Source organism: Musa acuminata, chromosome BXJ3-10, assembly GCF_036884655.1.
Source record: "Musa acuminata AAA Group cultivar baxijiao chromosome BXJ3-10, Cavendish_Baxijiao_AAA, whole genome shotgun sequence".
Classification (NCBI taxonomy): Eukaryota; Viridiplantae; Streptophyta; class Magnoliopsida; order Zingiberales; family Musaceae; genus Musa; species Musa acuminata.
Window position 1 is genome coordinate 31,048,264 of NC_088358.1, and position 17,127 is coordinate 31,065,390.

At 47.5% G+C, this 17,127-nt stretch overlaps 3 protein-coding genes and 1 non-coding gene across 5 annotated transcripts; 3 read left to right on the forward strand and 1 right to left on the reverse strand.

Annotated features, from left to right (window-relative positions):
• The first annotated feature begins 346 nt into the window (after positions 1-346).
• On the forward strand, positions 347-7,263 carry LOC135650569 (protein NRT1/ PTR FAMILY 5.7-like). Its single transcript, XM_065170042.1, has 8 exons — positions 347-529; positions 619-836; positions 1,514-2,058; positions 2,138-2,900; positions 3,682-3,790; positions 3,880-4,097; positions 4,174-4,718; positions 4,785-7,263. Exons 1-8 carry the CDS (start codon positions 412-414, stop codon positions 5,638-5,640), a joined length of 3,372 nt encoding a protein of 1,123 aa, XP_065026114.1. The 5' UTR covers positions 347-411; the 3' UTR covers positions 5,641-7,263.
• A 53-nt stretch (positions 7,264-7,316) lies between these two features.
• Positions 7,317-11,396, forward strand: LOC135650566 (BEL1-like homeodomain protein 9). 2 transcript variants are annotated; one of them, XM_065170039.1, is made up of 4 exons: positions 7,317-8,150; positions 9,752-10,122; positions 10,563-10,623; positions 10,704-11,396. In XM_065170039.1, the coding sequence occupies exons 1-4, from the start codon at positions 7,464-7,466 to the stop codon at positions 11,196-11,198; spliced, it is 1,614 nt and encodes a 537-aa protein (XP_065026111.1). In that variant the 5' UTR covers positions 7,317-7,463; the 3' UTR covers positions 11,199-11,396. The 2 variants fall into 2 exon arrangements, with proteins under 2 accessions (XP_065026111.1, XP_065026110.1); XM_065170038.1 differs by having other exon boundaries at positions 7,319-8,177.
• An 848-nt stretch (positions 11,397-12,244) lies between these two features.
• Positions 12,245-16,591, forward strand: LOC135650567 (uncharacterized). The gene is made up of 7 exons (XM_065170040.1): positions 12,245-12,573; positions 13,536-13,712; positions 13,832-13,981; positions 14,528-14,629; positions 14,711-14,781; positions 14,875-14,942; positions 16,115-16,591. Exons 1-7 carry the CDS (start codon positions 12,337-12,339, stop codon positions 16,354-16,356), a joined length of 1,047 nt encoding a protein of 348 aa, XP_065026112.1. The 5' UTR covers positions 12,245-12,336; the 3' UTR covers positions 16,357-16,591.
• A 257-nt stretch (positions 16,592-16,848) lies between these two features.
• On the reverse strand, positions 16,849-17,009 carry LOC135652006 (U1 spliceosomal RNA). The gene has a single exon (XR_010502022.1). It is a non-coding gene; the product is annotated as a U1 spliceosomal RNA (small nuclear RNA).
• Between the last annotated feature and the right edge of the window lie 118 nt (positions 17,010-17,127).

Genomic DNA, 17,127 nt, shown 5'->3' on the forward strand with positions numbered 1-17,127 from the left:
GTTTGGTTGTAAATAGGCAGCAATCTTTGATCGAAACCCCTTCTCAAGTATGAGAGAGAGAGAGAGAGAGAGAGGCGATTGAAGTATCACACAGTATATTTAGTCTTTGCCAAAAGGACATATTCTTGAGGAGAAGGATGGCCATGAAGGCTCTCAACTTTTGCATGCTGTGGTCCAACCCAAGCTTCTTTCCTCGAACCATTTTGATTTCGCATTCTTCTGTGCCAAAAGAAGACGAGTCTAAAGTGACACACTTCACTTTCCAGTCTGAAATGATGGAGTACAGAGTGAAGAGTGTGGTATGTCACGTCAAAGGAATATTATATAACGAGGCCACCGTCTCCTTCGACTACCATCTTGCCTTCGCAGTAAAACCTTCTTCTACTTCTTGTTTTTCTACTTCTATCGGTCATGGAGAAGCCACAGGAGGATGCGCAGAAGTGGGTGGGCGACTCCTCTGTGGATCACAAGGGCAGGGTTCCTCGCAGAGCCTCCACTGGGTGTTGGAAGGCTTCCCTTTTCATTATAGGTAGCTCGACGAATCCTTCTCGCTGTGGTTCCATGTCGATCGATCTTTTCCTTTTGGTAGCCATGATTTGTGTGCGTCGGTGCGTGCAGTGATCGAGTTCAGCGAGAGGCTGAGCTACTTCGGACTGGCCACCAACCTCATCATATACCTCACCAAGGTACTGCACGAGGAGGTGAAGACGGCGGCCAAGAACGTCAACTACTGGAGCGGCGTCACCACCATGATGCCCCTCGTCGGCGGCTTCGTCGCCGACGCCTACCTGGGGAGGTTCTCCACCGTTGTCATCTCCTCCCTCATCTATATCGCGGTAAATTGCTCGCCCAATTGACTCTGCTTGTCGTGTACCGAACCCAATCCCCCCCCCTCACGACCGAAGACTGCCAGCCGACCGCCTACCTGGGGAGGTTCTCCCCCGTTGTCATCTCCTCCCTCATCTATATCGCGGTAAATTGCTCGCCCAATTGACTCCCCCCCCCCCCCCCCCCCCCCCCACCCCACCGCCCACCCCTCACGACCGAAGACTGCCAGCCGACGCCTACCTGGGGAGTTTCTCCCCCGTTGTCATCTCCTCCGTCATCTATATCGCGGTAAATTGCTCGCCCAATTGACTTTGCTTGTCGTGTACCGAACCCAACGCCCCCTCACGACCGAAGACTGCCAAAGAATCGTTGCTTATCTCCATGTCACAAAGAATCGATCCAAACGTGATGTGCAGGACAAATTCCATAATTCCACCAATGAAAGGCATAAGGTGACATCAGCCTCCAAAGCCGTACAAGTATTATATCCTACAGTAATCTAATCATCTTTGTTTTCGTAGGTGTAGATGCTAAAAAAATCTATCCCAAAAATGATGGATATTACAGAATCATAGATGACTGATCTTAGAAATTTTTTTTTTAATTAAACATAATAATTCATAATCTCTGAGCATCGTATGGTTCTTTTCATTTCTCCGTACAATCTTGATTGCATCGTTGTTAGGGTCTCGTCCTGTTGATGGTGTCGGAGCTGGTCCCGCGGCTGAAGCCATGCGACCCCAGCATCTGCGGCAGATCACTGCGCCTCCACGAGGTCATCTTCTTCCTGGCCATGTACTTGATCTCCGTGGGCACGGGCGGCCACAAGCCGTCGCTCGAGAGCTTCGGCGCCGACCAGTTCGACGACAACCACGACGAGGAGCGGAAGAAGAAGATGTCCTACTTCAACTGGTGGAACTTCGCCCTCTGCAGCGGGCTGATGCTTGGGGTCACCATGGTCGTCTACGTCCAGGACGCCGTCGGCTGGTGGCTGGCCGACGTGGTTCTCACTGCCGTCATGTGCTTCAGCCTGGTGGTCTTCGTCGTGGGCAGTCCATTCTACCGCTACCGAGCGCCCGAGGGAAGCCCTTTCAAGCCCATGCTACAGGTTGTGGTGGCGGCCGCGGCCAAGAGACACCTTCCTCTTCCTTCGGACGCAGGCGAACTCTATGAGGTTCCCAAAACACAGAAGAGCGATAAGAGGCTTCTCTGCCATACTAATCAGCTAAGGTAAGCGGTATCTACAGTCGATGGAGCTCGTAAGAGTTATGTGACTTGCTTCGGCTGACCGCATCATATCTCATCTCAGATTCCTCGACAGAGCTGCCATTGTCGAGCACAAATACGACGAAGCAGCCTTCGCCGCCGAGAAGCACAACTCGTGGCGGCTGGCTACCGTGACGCAGGTGGAGGAACTGAAGCTAATACTATCCATGGTGCCCATATGGCTAGCCGCACTGCCCTTCGGCATCTGCGTGGCGCAAGCTAATACCTTCTTCATCAAGCAAGGAAGCGTCATGGATAGGCAGGTGACCAACAGCTTCAAGATCCCTCCGGCCTCCGTATACTCCCTCAGTGCCATCGGCATGATCGTCTCGGTCACCTTCTACGACAAACTCCTGGTGCCCTTCCTGAGGAAAGCCACGGGGAACGAGAGGGGCATCAGCATCCTCAAAAGGATTGGAATCGGCATGGCGATCACAACAGTGGCCATGATCTCTGCCGCCTTGGTCGAAAGAAAGAGGCTTAGGGTGGCCGTGACAGAACAAACCAGCGTGGTCTCCATGAGTGTGTTCTGGCTGTTGCCTCAGTTCGTGATCATGGGAATAGGAGACGGGTTCGCACTAGTTGGATTGCAAGAGTACTTCTACGATCAAGTTCCCGACGGCATGAGGAGTCTCGGTATCGCCTTCTACCTGAGTGTACTGGGAGCCGCCAACTTCCTCAGCAGTCTCCTGATCACCATCGTCGATCATATAACTTCAAGGGAAGGAAAGGGAAGTTGGTTTGCCAAGGATCTGAACAAGAGTCGACTGGACCTCTACTACTGGTTGATAGCCACCATAAGTGCTGTGAACCTCTGTGGCTACGTGTACTTGGCAAGAAGGTACTCTTACAAGAAGGTGCAGAGAAAGGTGGCGGTCGCTGATTCCCCTCGGGCTGACGTCTGAACCAGCCATCACCAGTGGCATTTGCTTTATCCCTACGTAGAAACACGAGCTGTGACTGTCATGCATTCTTCTGATAGATATTAGTATATCATGTTATATAAAGCTACTGTTTTATCATTAGATCTCCAACCGTGTGAAGCGTATCTGACAGCACCTTTTCTAGGATATAAGATCAAAATCTTTCATATGAAACGATTAATGCACTTTCCATGTTTTCTATGATGAATCTCCGGCAGAAGCAATTGCTAATTGTGCCTCGGCCATTGGTTTCGGAAACCCTTTATGCTTTCCTCAAAAGAAAGAACACTACAGGATTCAGTAGCTGTAGAGGGTAGAAATGGCAAGATCAAAAGTATTCGATGACAAGATGACATCACGGCATATATTTGCACTTATTTTTAGCTTTCTTAATATTAGGCAAGTGAAAAAAAATGATATGAGAGGCATATGAATCATACTATCTCGATCGACTGGATATGGACGTCACTAATTACCATACCTTTTTCATCAAGCAAAGATGAATGAACAGAATGAGAGGTAGAGAAGAACAAGTGAAAGGAATATGCTATTTAGGAGGCGACGAGCTTCTTTTGCTTTCATCCGTCCTTGTTCTTCTGCTCTGCGATCACAAAGCTCGCTCGCCATGGAAGCTGTGATGGTCGAAAAAGGAAGGATGGAGAAGTCAAAGGACGACGAGCAGAGATTCGTGTTTGACTCCTCGGTTGACCACAATGGACGAGTTCCATGCAGAACCTCCACCGGGTGTTGGAAGGCGTCCCTATTCATTGTAGGTAATTACTTGACAGCAGAGACTCACATCTCCCCTCCATTTTGTTTTCCTGCACACTATGAACGGCCATTTTGGCTGGTGTGGTGGAAGCAATCGAGTTCAGTGAGCGGATGAGCTACTTCGGACTGGCCACCAACCTCATCATATACCTCACCAAGGTGCTGCGTCAGGAGCTGAAGACGGCAGCCAAGAACGTCAACTACTGGAGCGGCGTCACCACGGTGGTGCCGCTCGTCGGTGGCTTCATCGCCGACGCATACCTGGGGAGGTTCTCCACTGTTATCATCTCCACCCTCATCTACATCGGAGTACAGTGCTCACCTCGTGGCCTCTCATGTCATGTCATGTCATGTGTCTCTTCTAACACTGATGTCGTCTCCGCAGGGTCTCCTCCTGTTGACGATGTCGCAGATCGTCCCGCGGCTGAAGCCGTGCGACCCCGTCACCTGCGGCAGGTCACTGGGCCTCCACGAGGTCATCTTCTTCCTGGCCATGTACTTGATCTCCCTTGGCACGGGTGGCCACAAGCCGTCGCTCGAGAGCTTCGGCGCTGACCAGTTCGACGACAACCACGACGAGGAGCGGAGAAAGAAGATGTCCTTCTTCAATTGGTGGAACTTCGCCCTCTGCAGCGGGTTGATCCTTGGGGTCACCGTGGTCGTTTACGTGCAGGACAGAGTAGGCTGGTGGCAGGCCGACGTCGCGCTTACTGCCACCATGGCTTTGAGCCTGGTGATCTTCCTCGCGGGCAGGCCGTTCTACCGCTACCGGAAGCCGGAGGGTAGCCCGTTCACGACCATGCTGCAGGTCGTAGCGGCGGCCATGGCCAAACGGCACCTTCCTCTTCCTTCAGATGCCAGAGAACTCTGTGAGGTGCCGGAAACACAGACGACTAGTAAGAGGCTTCTCTGCCACACTAATAAGCTACGGTAAGCCTGATCTAACCACAAGCTTCAGTCGATGCGACTTGTATAAACGCAGAACTTGGTTGTCAGATTTCTGGACAAAGCTGCCATTATCGAGCAGAAACACGATGAAGCTGCAACCGCCGCCGCCGGAAAGCAGAACCCATGGCGGCTAGCCACGGTGACACAGGTGGAGGAACTCAAGCTAGTCCTATCCATGGTGCCCATATGGATAACCGTACTACCGTTCGGCATTTGCATCGCGCAGACCAACACCTTCTTCGTCAAGCAAGGAAGCGTCATGGACAGACAAATCGGCAATGGATTCATCATCCCTGCGGCCTCCATATTCTCCCTCGGTGCTCTGGGTATGGTCATCTCCGTCACCTTCTATGAAAGAATGCTGGTTCCCTTCCTGAGAAGAGTCACGGGCGACGAGAGGGGCGTCAGCATCCTCAGAAGAATCGGCATCGGCATGGCGATCACAACGGTGGGTATGATCTCTGCTGCACTGGTGGAAATGAAAAGACTTAAGGTAGCGGAGAATGAAGGAGCCATTGCGGTCTCCATGAGTGTGTTGTGGCTGGCGCCTCAATTCGTGATCATAGGAGTTGGAGATGGATTTGCGTTGGTCGGCTTGCAAGAGTACTTCTACGATCAAGTTCCCGATAGTATGAGGAGTCTGGGTATCGCCTTCTACCTGAGTGTAGTGGGAGTGGCCAACTTCATCAGCAGCGTCTTGATCACCGTGGTCGATCGTATAACTTCGAGAGGAGGAAGAGGAAGTTGGTTTGCCAAGGATGTGAACAAGAGCCGGTTGGATCTCTTCTACTGGTTGCTGGCCATCATGGGCGCGCTGAACCTGTGTTGCTATGTGTTCTTGGCAAGAAGTTACTCTTACAAGAAGGTGGTGGGAGTTATCGATTCCTCCGAAGATGATGTCTAACTCAGCGTATCGATGTCCTGCATTCTTCTCATTACATGTATCATGTTATTATAGTATCCCTTCACATGTTCAACATGTCAATAAAGCTCAATTTTCGAATAGCAAGCTTGGATTCATGTTAAACCAGTCTAAATATCACCGAACCGGCTGTAAATCACATTGAACCGGCACGAACCGGCTCAATTACTTATTGAACCGTATAAATCGACTTCATTTACCCCTGAGCCAAGTCGATCTTCCTAGACGGCAGGCCCATTCACGCCCATGCTGCAAGTTGCGGTGGCCGACGTGGCCAGAAGGCGCCTTCCTCTTCCTTCAGACGCCGGATAACTCTCTGAGGTTCCTAAAACACAGCTGAGCGATGAGAGGCTTCTTTGTCACATTAATAAGCTGATTAGTACGGCGAAGACGCCTCTCATCGCTCTTAACCGCAAGCGTGGGAATCAGAGAGCTTCCCTCGGGCGTAGTCCAAATTTCTTAAGCCCAACTTGGAATCGGCTCGCAGTTGGTGCAATCTACAGAGAGCACAGATATCGCTAGGATTGATTTGACGTCGAGTGCATCACCGCGGTGCTCGCTCCTCTCTCTCTCTCTCTTCGCAGGCAAGACACAGTCGGACATAGCTTTTTGAAGTATGGCGCAGCGTGTGACACAGTGATCAGTGGCCCAGTAGTGCCTCGGTATCAGCGAATCGACGGAAAACTCGGGCGCTCTCGCTTGCCTCTTCCCCCCCATCCCTCCACGGACAAGCAAAAGATCTCCCTCGGCGCTTTAACAATTCCGCCCGCGAAGAAAGCCAGCAAAGCGAGGTAAAGAGCAGCCAAAAAGAAAGAAAGGTGATTGAAAACCAATACCCAGTAGCTGCTGCTGTTCCTGCAACACTAGACTTCCTCCTCTCCTCTCTCTCTCTCTCTCTCTCTCTCTCTCTCTCTACTTTCCCAGTTCGGAATTCTACAAGGGGTATTGCACAGATCGATGTGACCCTCACCTCCGTAACAGCTGCATCACACCTCCACACCTGCCCCCCTTCTCCGTCACTACCAAAGCAGCGGTGGTGATAACATCACCTCTGGCTTCACATCTCAACTCGACACGTTGTTGTGGGGGTGAGCTTGATCGACGTGATAACCCCTGTTTTGCCTTCATCATGTCGCGTAGATAGGCTCCACGGAGTTGCTACAGGGACGATCCGACGGCGTTGAGGTGGTGACATGGCGCGATCCCGGCGTTCATTTCTCGTGCTAAAAGGTCCGCCGGCGGGGCCCGGAGACAGCTAATGGTGGATGGAACATCTCAAGAGCGGTGGGGCCACCGGCGGCTTAGCAACATGCCAACAGCAGCAGCATCCCACCTGAGCCGAGCATTCCCGAGTACGTCCACCGCACCAGCAATCGCCTGCGAGCGAACCGGAAGCAGAGGTGCCTCCCACGTGCGCTAGTCTCTGCTAATTGGATGCTCTGTCCCTCTGTCTTGCTCCTCCTGTCAACGAGCAGTCGACGCCCTAACCGTGGGAAACGTGTTAACCTCCTCCCTAATCGTGTGGGGCTGCACATTTATGTTCTATTGTTATCGGAAACAAGACAGATCATATTCTCTGCCTTCTAATGGTTATTATTTTTATGATTAATGTGTAATATATATGGTTGGGTGGATAAAATCGAGAAACAGAAGCAGTGGTGTGTCTGTGTGGACTGCAAGAAACAAAAAGCTGTGAGCTTCTCCACGGTTTGCTATCTCCAGGGCTTGGCCGAGAGAAGTCGAGCAGTAGAAATAGGAGAAGAAAGAAGAGGTGGCACTGAGTCTAGAGAGAGAGAGAGAGAGAGATGGGTTCGTCGGCGGCGGATCGATTCGTGGGAGGAGGCGGAGGAGGGGAGGAACAGCTGCTGCAGCAGCAGCCTCAGATGTACTATCACGTGCCGCAGCACAGCCGGAGGGAGAAGCTACGGTTCCCGCAGGAGATGTCCCCCTCGCACACCTCTTTCCTTCTCCTCCACGACCACAACGCCGCGACGCCGCTCTATCCCGCCGGTTCTTTGACGGCCTTTCTCCCTTCCTTTTGCACTTCCTTCTCCTCGTCCGACTACTCTCACAACCCAGCCATTAGCAACGGTGTGGCGCAATTCGACGGCCACGGCGCGCTACCGATCCCCTCGCAGCACCAGCACCAGATCCACAACCAAGGCTTCTCCCTCTCACTTTCCTCCTCCTCCTCCCCCCGCCCCACGACTTCGCGGCACCAAGTTATAACCCGGACGACCCCCTTGGGCCCCTTCACGGGCTACGCGGCCGTCCTCAACCGCTCCAGGTTCCTGGACCCGGCGAGGAAGCTGATGGAGGAGGTGTGCCATGTGGGGCAGCAAGCAGCAGCAGGTGGCGGCAGCAGGGAGATGCTCCTGGACGTGGATCCGTCGAGGGAGTCGCTGGTGGATCGCGGCGGGGATGGTTGGACCGACCACGGCCCCAAGGCGGACCGCCAGATCTCGGGCATGTATCAGCAGCAGTGGAAGAAGGCAAGTCTCATCTCCATGCTCGATGAGGTTAGCAGCATGAACTTACGAAAAAGGTCACTGAATTGTTTCTTGTGACCACTGCTACTTTGAGATGACTTCATTTCTTTGTTGGTCTTTCTTTTTCTCTCTCTCTCTCTCTCTCTCTCTCTCTCACACACACACACACACATTACTGTGTGATACTGCCATGAAAGCATCTGTTCAGGTGACAAGACCGGCTATAATCTTGGTTAGATTGGATTGACTGCAAACTCAAATGATCGTATTAGATGCAATATGTAATTCTTCTTCTACATCATCACCACATAACATACTCAGAGAAGAAGATAGGAACACTGTGTTTGCCTGTGATTATAGAGAATGGGAGGCATTGTTTGATCCATCATACTTCTGGCAGGAGATAGAGACACAGTTTGATTTGCATGTCATCGATGAACTTGTAGATTACTTGTCATGCTGTGCCAAGAAAGATTGTTACATCTGAGCTAGTTCAAGTACAAGATGATGATCCCAGATCATGACTCTTTCTTTAATCCAGTAGCTTTAAATAGGTTAGGGAATCTTGACATTTTGTTCTATGTTTTCAAAATTAAGTTTGGATGTTTGAATTGTTCATCTTTAACAAGTCTTCAATTGATTTGCCTATTTTGATAGCCATTTCTTGCCAGAGGACTTCAAGAAATATACATACATGACAAAGAGGAATGATTAATGATTCTGATTCATGACTAATAATGTTTATGATTTATAAGTAGAAAACTAATCCAGTTTGAGATGTTGATTCGGAGGAGGCTTCAAATTATGTCGGACATAAACTAATCGATCGGGATGAGAAAGACAATTGTAAGCACAAAATGCTAAACTAGATTTCTAAGGTTCTCATTAATTTTTTATGGACTAATCAGGAGTCTTTTAATTTCCTTATTGGCAAACATGAGGCAGTCAAGATTAGATCTTTTTTGTTTAAATCTTTCTAGGACTGTTCATAGTCTGCTGACATATATATAGTTGTGATAAGACGATCACTTCTTGAAAGCGATATGCAGGCAATGACATCTGCTTTGGCATATTAAACATTATGATGACTATTTATCTTTTTTTATGGTAAGTGAGTGAGGTTTTTAAGTATAGTTTTCATCTTCTATTTTATTGCTTTCCTTTGGAAAATTGTGTTGGATGTTATTTTGGTTTCGAGTAATAGAAAATGTCAAAAGATTAGGGATGACTGTGTACGCATGGCTGTTTGACGTCACTCATCCGAAGATTAATGCATGACAACCGGCATTGGCAAGATTGGCAGCTGCAATGAAATTAAACAAGCAGCTGTGGTCATCATTGAGCACTCGTAGAACTGATCGAAAAAGAGATTGTGTTTGTCTCGAGCACAATACTCTCGAGTTTAGTGATGTTTGCAGTATCTTTCTGCAAGTTAAATGTGTGTTGTCTTTATTTTGCTGATTATGATTGCTTGTCACTTGTTGTTAGATCATGAACTTATAAGTCTTCTTTACTTAACATGAAACTAGTATTATACAATAGCCTCTTTTCTTGTATGCTATAATCTTAGAATTCTCCCTTTCATTCCAATGGTGCATTTCTAGGTTTACAGAAGATACAAGCAATACTATCAGCAGATGCAAGCTGTTATTACATCATTCGAGTCCGTTGCGGGATTGAGTAGTGCTGCCCCATATGCCTCGATGGCGCTCAAGGCGATGTCGAAACACTTCAGATGCCTTAAGAACATCATCTCTGACCAAATTCATCATGCAAACAAGGGTATCCGAAACGAAGGGAACAGCAGGGAAGAGATTTCGAGCTTTGGCCTCGTCGACAATATCGGTTATCTCCAGAGAACAACCAATAGCACCGGTACCTTTGCTCAACCACATGTTTGGAGGCCTCAGAGAGGACTTCCCGAACGGGCTGTCTCGGTGCTTCGTTCATGGCTTTTCGAACACTTCTTGCATCCGTAAGTGACCCCTAACTTCTGATTGAACTGCATTTTCATGGCACAGAATGTTTCTGATGCATGCCTTATAACTGAGTGTTAAACCATCGAGAAGAAAGGCATATAATCTCTATTTTTGAGGGCTCTCTTGCTTGCTTTCGATTAACAAAGTCTGATCGAGCTTTTGGTCATTCTACACTTGTTATATGTTGTATTTTGCTGGCCATCTTAAAAGACAGTTGACACTTATTCTTGGCTGGATTTCGCTGTCCCAATGTCCAATCATTTTCTTTTCTCCCATATAGATGAAAAAGTGATCCAAATCGAGCCCACTAGGCACTGATATATCCATAATTGAACAGTGTTTGCAGCAATTTAATAGTGGCAGAATCTTTCATTGCTTAGAGCTTGTAGTAATTGTGGTTGTAGTAACCATCTTACATATCTTTGGTCATTTGCAGGTATCCTACTGATGTAGACAAGCAGGACTTGGCCAAACAGACTGGTCTAACGAGAAATCAGGTAATCCATTACATGATTGATGATACGAGATGGGTGATTCATTTGGAACAAGTTGTTTGATATGATAGTTCTAATTGCAGGTTTCTAACTGGTTTATTAATGCGAGAGTGAGGCTTTGGAAGCCAATGGTGGAGGAAATCCACTCCCTAGAGATGCGTCAAAAGAACAAAGTGTCGGCCGGCGACCACCGCTTCCTGGTTTCTGATGAACAGTCTCGGCTGCCGCCATCATCTTCCAAGGCGAACGCATTTGGTTCTCAGCCTCCCCCGATGGAGTACTTGATGGGGACCAAATGCATTGATCAAGAAGAGCTGTCTCCCGTTCCAGTTAACCTTGTGTGCGATGGCACGTCCAACCATCAGCACGTCGGGGGCGTTGGCAATGGCGTCTCTCTCACCCTCGGCCTCCATCAGAACAACGGGGTTTGCCTTTCGGAGCCGCTACCCCTCAGCGTCGCCCGTCGTTTCGGCTTGGAGGAGTGCAGTGACACGTATCTGGTGACTCCGTTTGGCGACCAAGAGCGGCAATTCGGGAAGGATGTCGGCACCCGTTTGCTCCATGATTTTGTCGGGTGACACCAAACCTCGAGTAGTCTGAGCTCCTAAGAGATGAACATAAGATTAATCGGACGCGTTCTACTGATCTCAATTGTTGTATACAAACAACAGGCCTCTCGTCAAGGCTTGCAACGTTTTGCCCGCACGCGTTGCCGCTGTAACATTATTCATGCATATCCTTCAGAGGCTTGGAAGACAGGAGCCAATTCTCATGCACGAACGACTCCTTGAGTTTGAATCGTCTTCGAAATCTCATCTCTGTGAGTCCTCCGATGGGTGCTGTGGTGGCATGATCCGGCCATAGGGGCGCCATTTTGCTCCTCGGTTGTTTGTCGTTTCCTCAGAGAGTTTACAGAGGAGAGAGGGGCGGAGGCGGGAAATCAAAGGGGGCACTGTCGAGTGGCCGGAATGGCGCACCGCCTTGGAAATGACTTTCCCTGTGGTCGCGTTAGAATGAATGCGGTGTCTCGGAAATGACAAGGGCATTCCAGGGCGTTTCCTTCATGTGTCTGTCGCTCCTTTTCATGTTCCGCGCCTCAGCCCCCGTCCCGTTGCGTCGGTCACGCCCGCCCGCGGCATGACGACAAAACGAAAAGCCTGTGAGCCGACCCGATCGCCCCTGAATGTCGTCGGGCTGATGTGGCACACAACACGTTGGGGCCCGCTTTCCAGTTATGAGAGGTGGCGTCGCCCGTGAAAGTTTCTGATCGAATCACCCCTGAATTCTCTCGCCCTGCTTTTCGGTTGCCCGCGAGGGGTGACGTCAGGCTTTGAGATGCATTACCTTAGGCCCAAAGTCCACGACAAGCATCTCGAATGGACCCACTAGTGGAGCCCACAGTCCAACTCCATGGGCCTTTATAGTCACGCCGGTGAAGCCACCAACCTTTGAATCCACATTGGGTTCGCAATTTGAGTCACAATTTCGATGCATAAGTGGCACCCAAGAGTCATTTCTCTTGGGCTATATGACCCGGTTCGGACCGGCCAGCCCGGCCCGTTTTGGTTTTCTTGAAGCCCGACACTTAAACCGAGCCGGGAACCAATTTTAAATGGATATAACGAGAGGACGAAGTGGCGCTCGTGGCCTCTTTTTGATTCCAAGAACCACCAAGGCGGCGCCGAGGGTTTCCCTAGGGTTTTAGCTCGGCCGGTGATGCAATCCGTGGCTGCTCTTGCTAGGTCGGAGATGCAGACAGAGGCGCGGATCGAGGTGGTGGCGGAGGGCGGAGGCGCGCAGAGGTCCCTCCTCTCCGGTGGCAGCGTTCTTCACCGCCACGAACAGCGTCAGCCGCAGATAGAGACAGTGGCGCGTCTCCTCTCCGGTGGCGTCGCCGGAGCTGTTAGCAAGACCTGCACGGCTCCGCTCGCTCGTCTTACCATCCTCCTTCAGGTCAGACCTGGATGCGCCTTGCGTTTATCTTCTCGCCAAAGCTCCTCTCTCTACATATCTTGCTATCCTTCGCAATCTTGGTTGGTACGGGCTTCAGTGTTGTTGAAGCTTGACTATTCCTTAGCTTCTAGTTTGTGGTGAACCACTTGGACGGAAAAGGATTGGTATTATTGTGGGGATTATGGTATCTTGGATTTGTGATGGCTCCTTCAGGTCTAATTATGGACTTATAGGATGCTTGGTACTTAAGAGAAATTCTCAGGGTTCGACCACTGTAGCTGGGTGCTGCTCTCTAATAGTCCACAGCCCCATTTAGGTGAGTGCTGGCTATTCTGGATGGTCTCCGGAGGGCCTTACAGGAAGGAAGGTCTCCATAGCTCCTGGGTTAGATCTGATTTCTCGCAGGTTATTCCAAGGCAGCTGAAGGTATTCCTTGCTGCTGGGATAGACCTGCATGCTGACTCAGAGCCTAATTCATGGAAGTCGAAGGGTATTTTGCAATACTGTATCTATTTTGTATTTCTGTAGAACTTGTTAAGTAGCTTTATTTATGGGAAAGACGATAGGGATGCCCGCATCCTTGGTAATTTTGGTAGACCAAATTGAGTATCTTTCCAATGGTGAAAATATTGTACCTCAGAACTTGTTCTGTTATCCTGAGATGTACTGTTCTGTTGATTCTGAATGAATGATTTGCTTATTCTCTCAAAAATAAGCTTTGACGAAGAAGCTCTAATTTTTATTTGTGATTTTTTCACTACAATTTAGGAGCATCAAATTCATTAAGTTCTTCGGTAGCTGTAATCTAATTTTTCTTTCCTGGTGTTTTTGTTCTATGAAGCTTAAGCAGGGGAAAAGATTATTCTGTTTTTTCTTTCCTGGTATATTCATCTCGTTTGTATCTATTTACACCATTTGATATGATGCATAATGGTTGTTTTTATGGCATAATTGCTTTTTAGGTGCAAGGCATGCATTCCGATGTAGCAACTCTAAGGAAAGCTAGTATATGGCGTGAAGCTTCTCGCGTTGTCTATGAAGAAGGTTTTAGAGCATTTTGGAAAGGGAATTTGGTGACTGTTGTGCATCGACTACCTTATTCATCTATTAGCTTTTGTTCTTACGAGTGGTACAAACATGTGAGTCTGCAATTTTGTTGGAGAAATATTTCATGGACTTGGTTGATTGCATGTTTCTCTTTAATACCTGATGCTTTACCACTGATAAGTGATTATGTTTTGATTTTATTTTCTTGCAGCTACTCCAGTTAATTCCTAGGCTGAGTAGGCATAGAAATAGTGAAAGCGCAGATGCATGCGTGCGACTGTTGGGTGGTGGTTTGGCAGGAATAACGGCTGCTTCCATCACTTATCCATTGGACCTCGTGAGAACTCGTCTTGCAGCTCAGGTAAGCTTATCATCTCGTGCACATGACCAGAAGCCATCAGTCCATTTCCTTCCAGAATTAGTACTTTCTTTAGAATGCATCAAGTAAATTGGATTTTTTGCAGGTGAAATAAGTTGGATTATTAAAATCAAAGAACCATCGCTTTAGGTCTTATTTTTTTGTTTGTTTTTCTTCTATGTGGTATTTTGTCTGTACGATGCACCATACGTTCTAGGAGCTTAATTTTCTGTTGCTTTTAACATGGAACCATCTTTCCATGTACGATGCACCATACTTTCACATTGAATTAATTTTTCTATTGCTTTTTAATTTGCTGGGAAAGTATGTAAAATGTTAGACTGAATAGGTTTTCTATTATAACTGAGTCTTGGTCTCAGTGCTCTCTAGCAAACAGTGAGCATGTTTGGCTTCTTGTTAGGTACTGTAATTACATTGACAATCTCATGGTTAGGTATTTGTCTTTTAGCTTCCTAGTTAGCAGCCATTATTTAGTCCTTTCAAGACTCTCAGGTGTATCACAATCTTGTTGGCTCTAATCTTTTGCAGACAAACACCATGTATTATAGAGGCATTTCACATGCCCTTTATGCTATTTGCAGAGATGAGGGTATCAAAGGGTTATACAAGGGTCTTGGAGCAACATTGCTGGTATTTTTTTGTTACATTTAGTCTTAACACTGGTTGTACTGCTTTCAATCTATTTAGTTTTGCCATATTGCTGGATTGCAGGGCGTTGGACCTAGTCTAGCCATCAGCTTTTCAGTATATGAAACCCTGAGATCTCATTGGCAATTGAAAAGGTGATACTTTTAGGTTGGTGAACATTTTCATGTGCCGAGGAAATTATTCCTTCAGTCAATGCTAACATATGGATTTACGATTTTGGATGCCAGGCCACATGACTCTGCTGTCTTAGTTAGTTTGGCCAGCGGAAGTCTTTCTGGCATTGCGTCATCAACGGGTAAGAAACCAACAAACTTACAGCGGATTTATGAGTTGGTTTAACATGACAAATAAAAGGTCATCAGAATAATGAATAATGCAAGCTTCTATTGCTTAAAACCCCAAATAACTAATTGATGGCAGCGGTGTATATTCTTGAACAGAGCACATATTTGCAGAAATTATTGAGAAGTTTATTTCGTTAGATATGACATATTCGATTTTCTTGGTAAACTTAATTAGGTCAAAAAAATGCCTGTTCCACTATCTTCAGAATGGCATCATTTACAATTATCACAATCAATTATGACTTTCTAATTATTGCTCTAGTTAACTATATCTATGATGAGCTTAAGATGCCATTTGCTGCTGTTGAACTACTTTGTGACCTTTTTATTATTACCCATCTTCTGATGTAGAAACTCGTATGTATTAGGTTAATTATTTTTTGAGACACTTCAGTGAGATGTGGAAGGTAAATGCAACTTACTGATGATGCGCCACAAAAAATTGGATTATCTAGCAATCAATGAAATTATCACCACCAAATGAGTTAGTGGATTAATAATTGCACAAGTTGGAGAGTACAAGTGAAAATGTCAGTTGTGCTGCAATAGAGAGAGGAACAGTATAAACCAATCGAAGTCTGGCTTGGTTGCTATAACTAATGGTCGAAAACAGTATATCAACTGGATTAAATTGTAAAGCATAAGATGTGGTGCTTATGGTCTCTCTCCTAAGGGAAAAAAGTTTCCCAATGTGAACCTTAAATTTGTTACTTGATAGTAGGAATGGATGGATTGCAGCAGGTGCGCGATAATGGCATTTACATCATTATCACTTTCTTTTCAAAATAATGGTTTCTTTGGATAGCAAGAGTCTGAAGTTGCCGAGACAACTTCATCCCGGTGGTACATGGGACTTCTTGTCAGGAATTCCTTCTCTCCATGTCTGTCTTGCTCTTGTGAAACTTGCTTTCGCCCCCTAAGCCTCTTCAGCCCCCCTTTTCATCCCTATTGCACTTATTTTTGGAGTTACACTTGTTGGCGCATGGTTTGACGAATTATTTGTCATCAGTGCTGGTAATTTCTTTAGGCAGTGTCATGTAAAATGGATGTACCATGAAAAAAACCAATGCCTACAACATGTGCTCATTAACTGTTTTTTTTTTTTTTTCGTATGATGTTGCAGTGACATTCCCATTGGATCTCGTCCGACGGCGAAAGCAGTTGGAGGGAGCAGCTGGAAGGAGTCGTGTGTACACGACGAGCCTGTTTGGGACATTCAGGCACATACTTGGCACCGAGGGTGTTCGAGGCTTGTACAGAGGCATTTTGCCGGAATACTACAAAGTTGTTCCCGGAGTCGGCATTGCTTTCATGACCTTTGAGGCACTAAAGTCATGCCTTTCTGGGTCACCTAATGAGCGGTAGCCCGAAGCACTTTCTGATCTTTAGAATCAGCTATTGATACTTGTTGAGTTAATTGGAGAGAGCTCGAAGAAGCAACCTTATGGAACCACCTGGTGGTAGAACTTTTGTGATTGCGACATCAACATGTGATCTATATTTACGTGAGAAACAGGTCAAATTGTATTTAGTAGGCTATGCACGACAGTCATCTCTCAGTTTTGTCATCGGCATTTCTTTTATAACTTCCTGCCTTCAACATGTGATCTATATTTACGGCATTTCTTTTCTCCAGCAGCGTATAGTATATAATTGAATGCCAGAAAAAAAATGCTACTACAAAACGTTGAAAATTACACATGGAAAGGTTGTTTGTGCACGAGACTTAAAGCATCAAGCATCATTTCCAATGATACAAACCTATGAAGAATCGCAACTGAGAAGAACAAATACAGAAGGGGTGACTAAGAGGAACCTCGTAGTCCTGCAATGATCAAGCTCGTTTGAAGGATTGGGCAGGGGCCGCGGCGCGCGCGTTCCCCCTCTACCACAAATTACGACGTCCACTCTCCCACTTGGGGAGATGGTAAGCCAGTGCTCCTCCCGAGTGCAATGGAGGCCACTAGCCTAGGACATGGGCCCTCTTGATCGCCCATCGACCCCGTCCAGGTAAGTATGGAGAAAAGGCCGGGGGAAGCACTTCTTGATGACCTCGCCTGTTCCCCTGTTCCAGAAATCGTCGATGTGGGACTAATTTCCATCATTCGAGTAACCAACCAGTCAGGAGACCTTTAC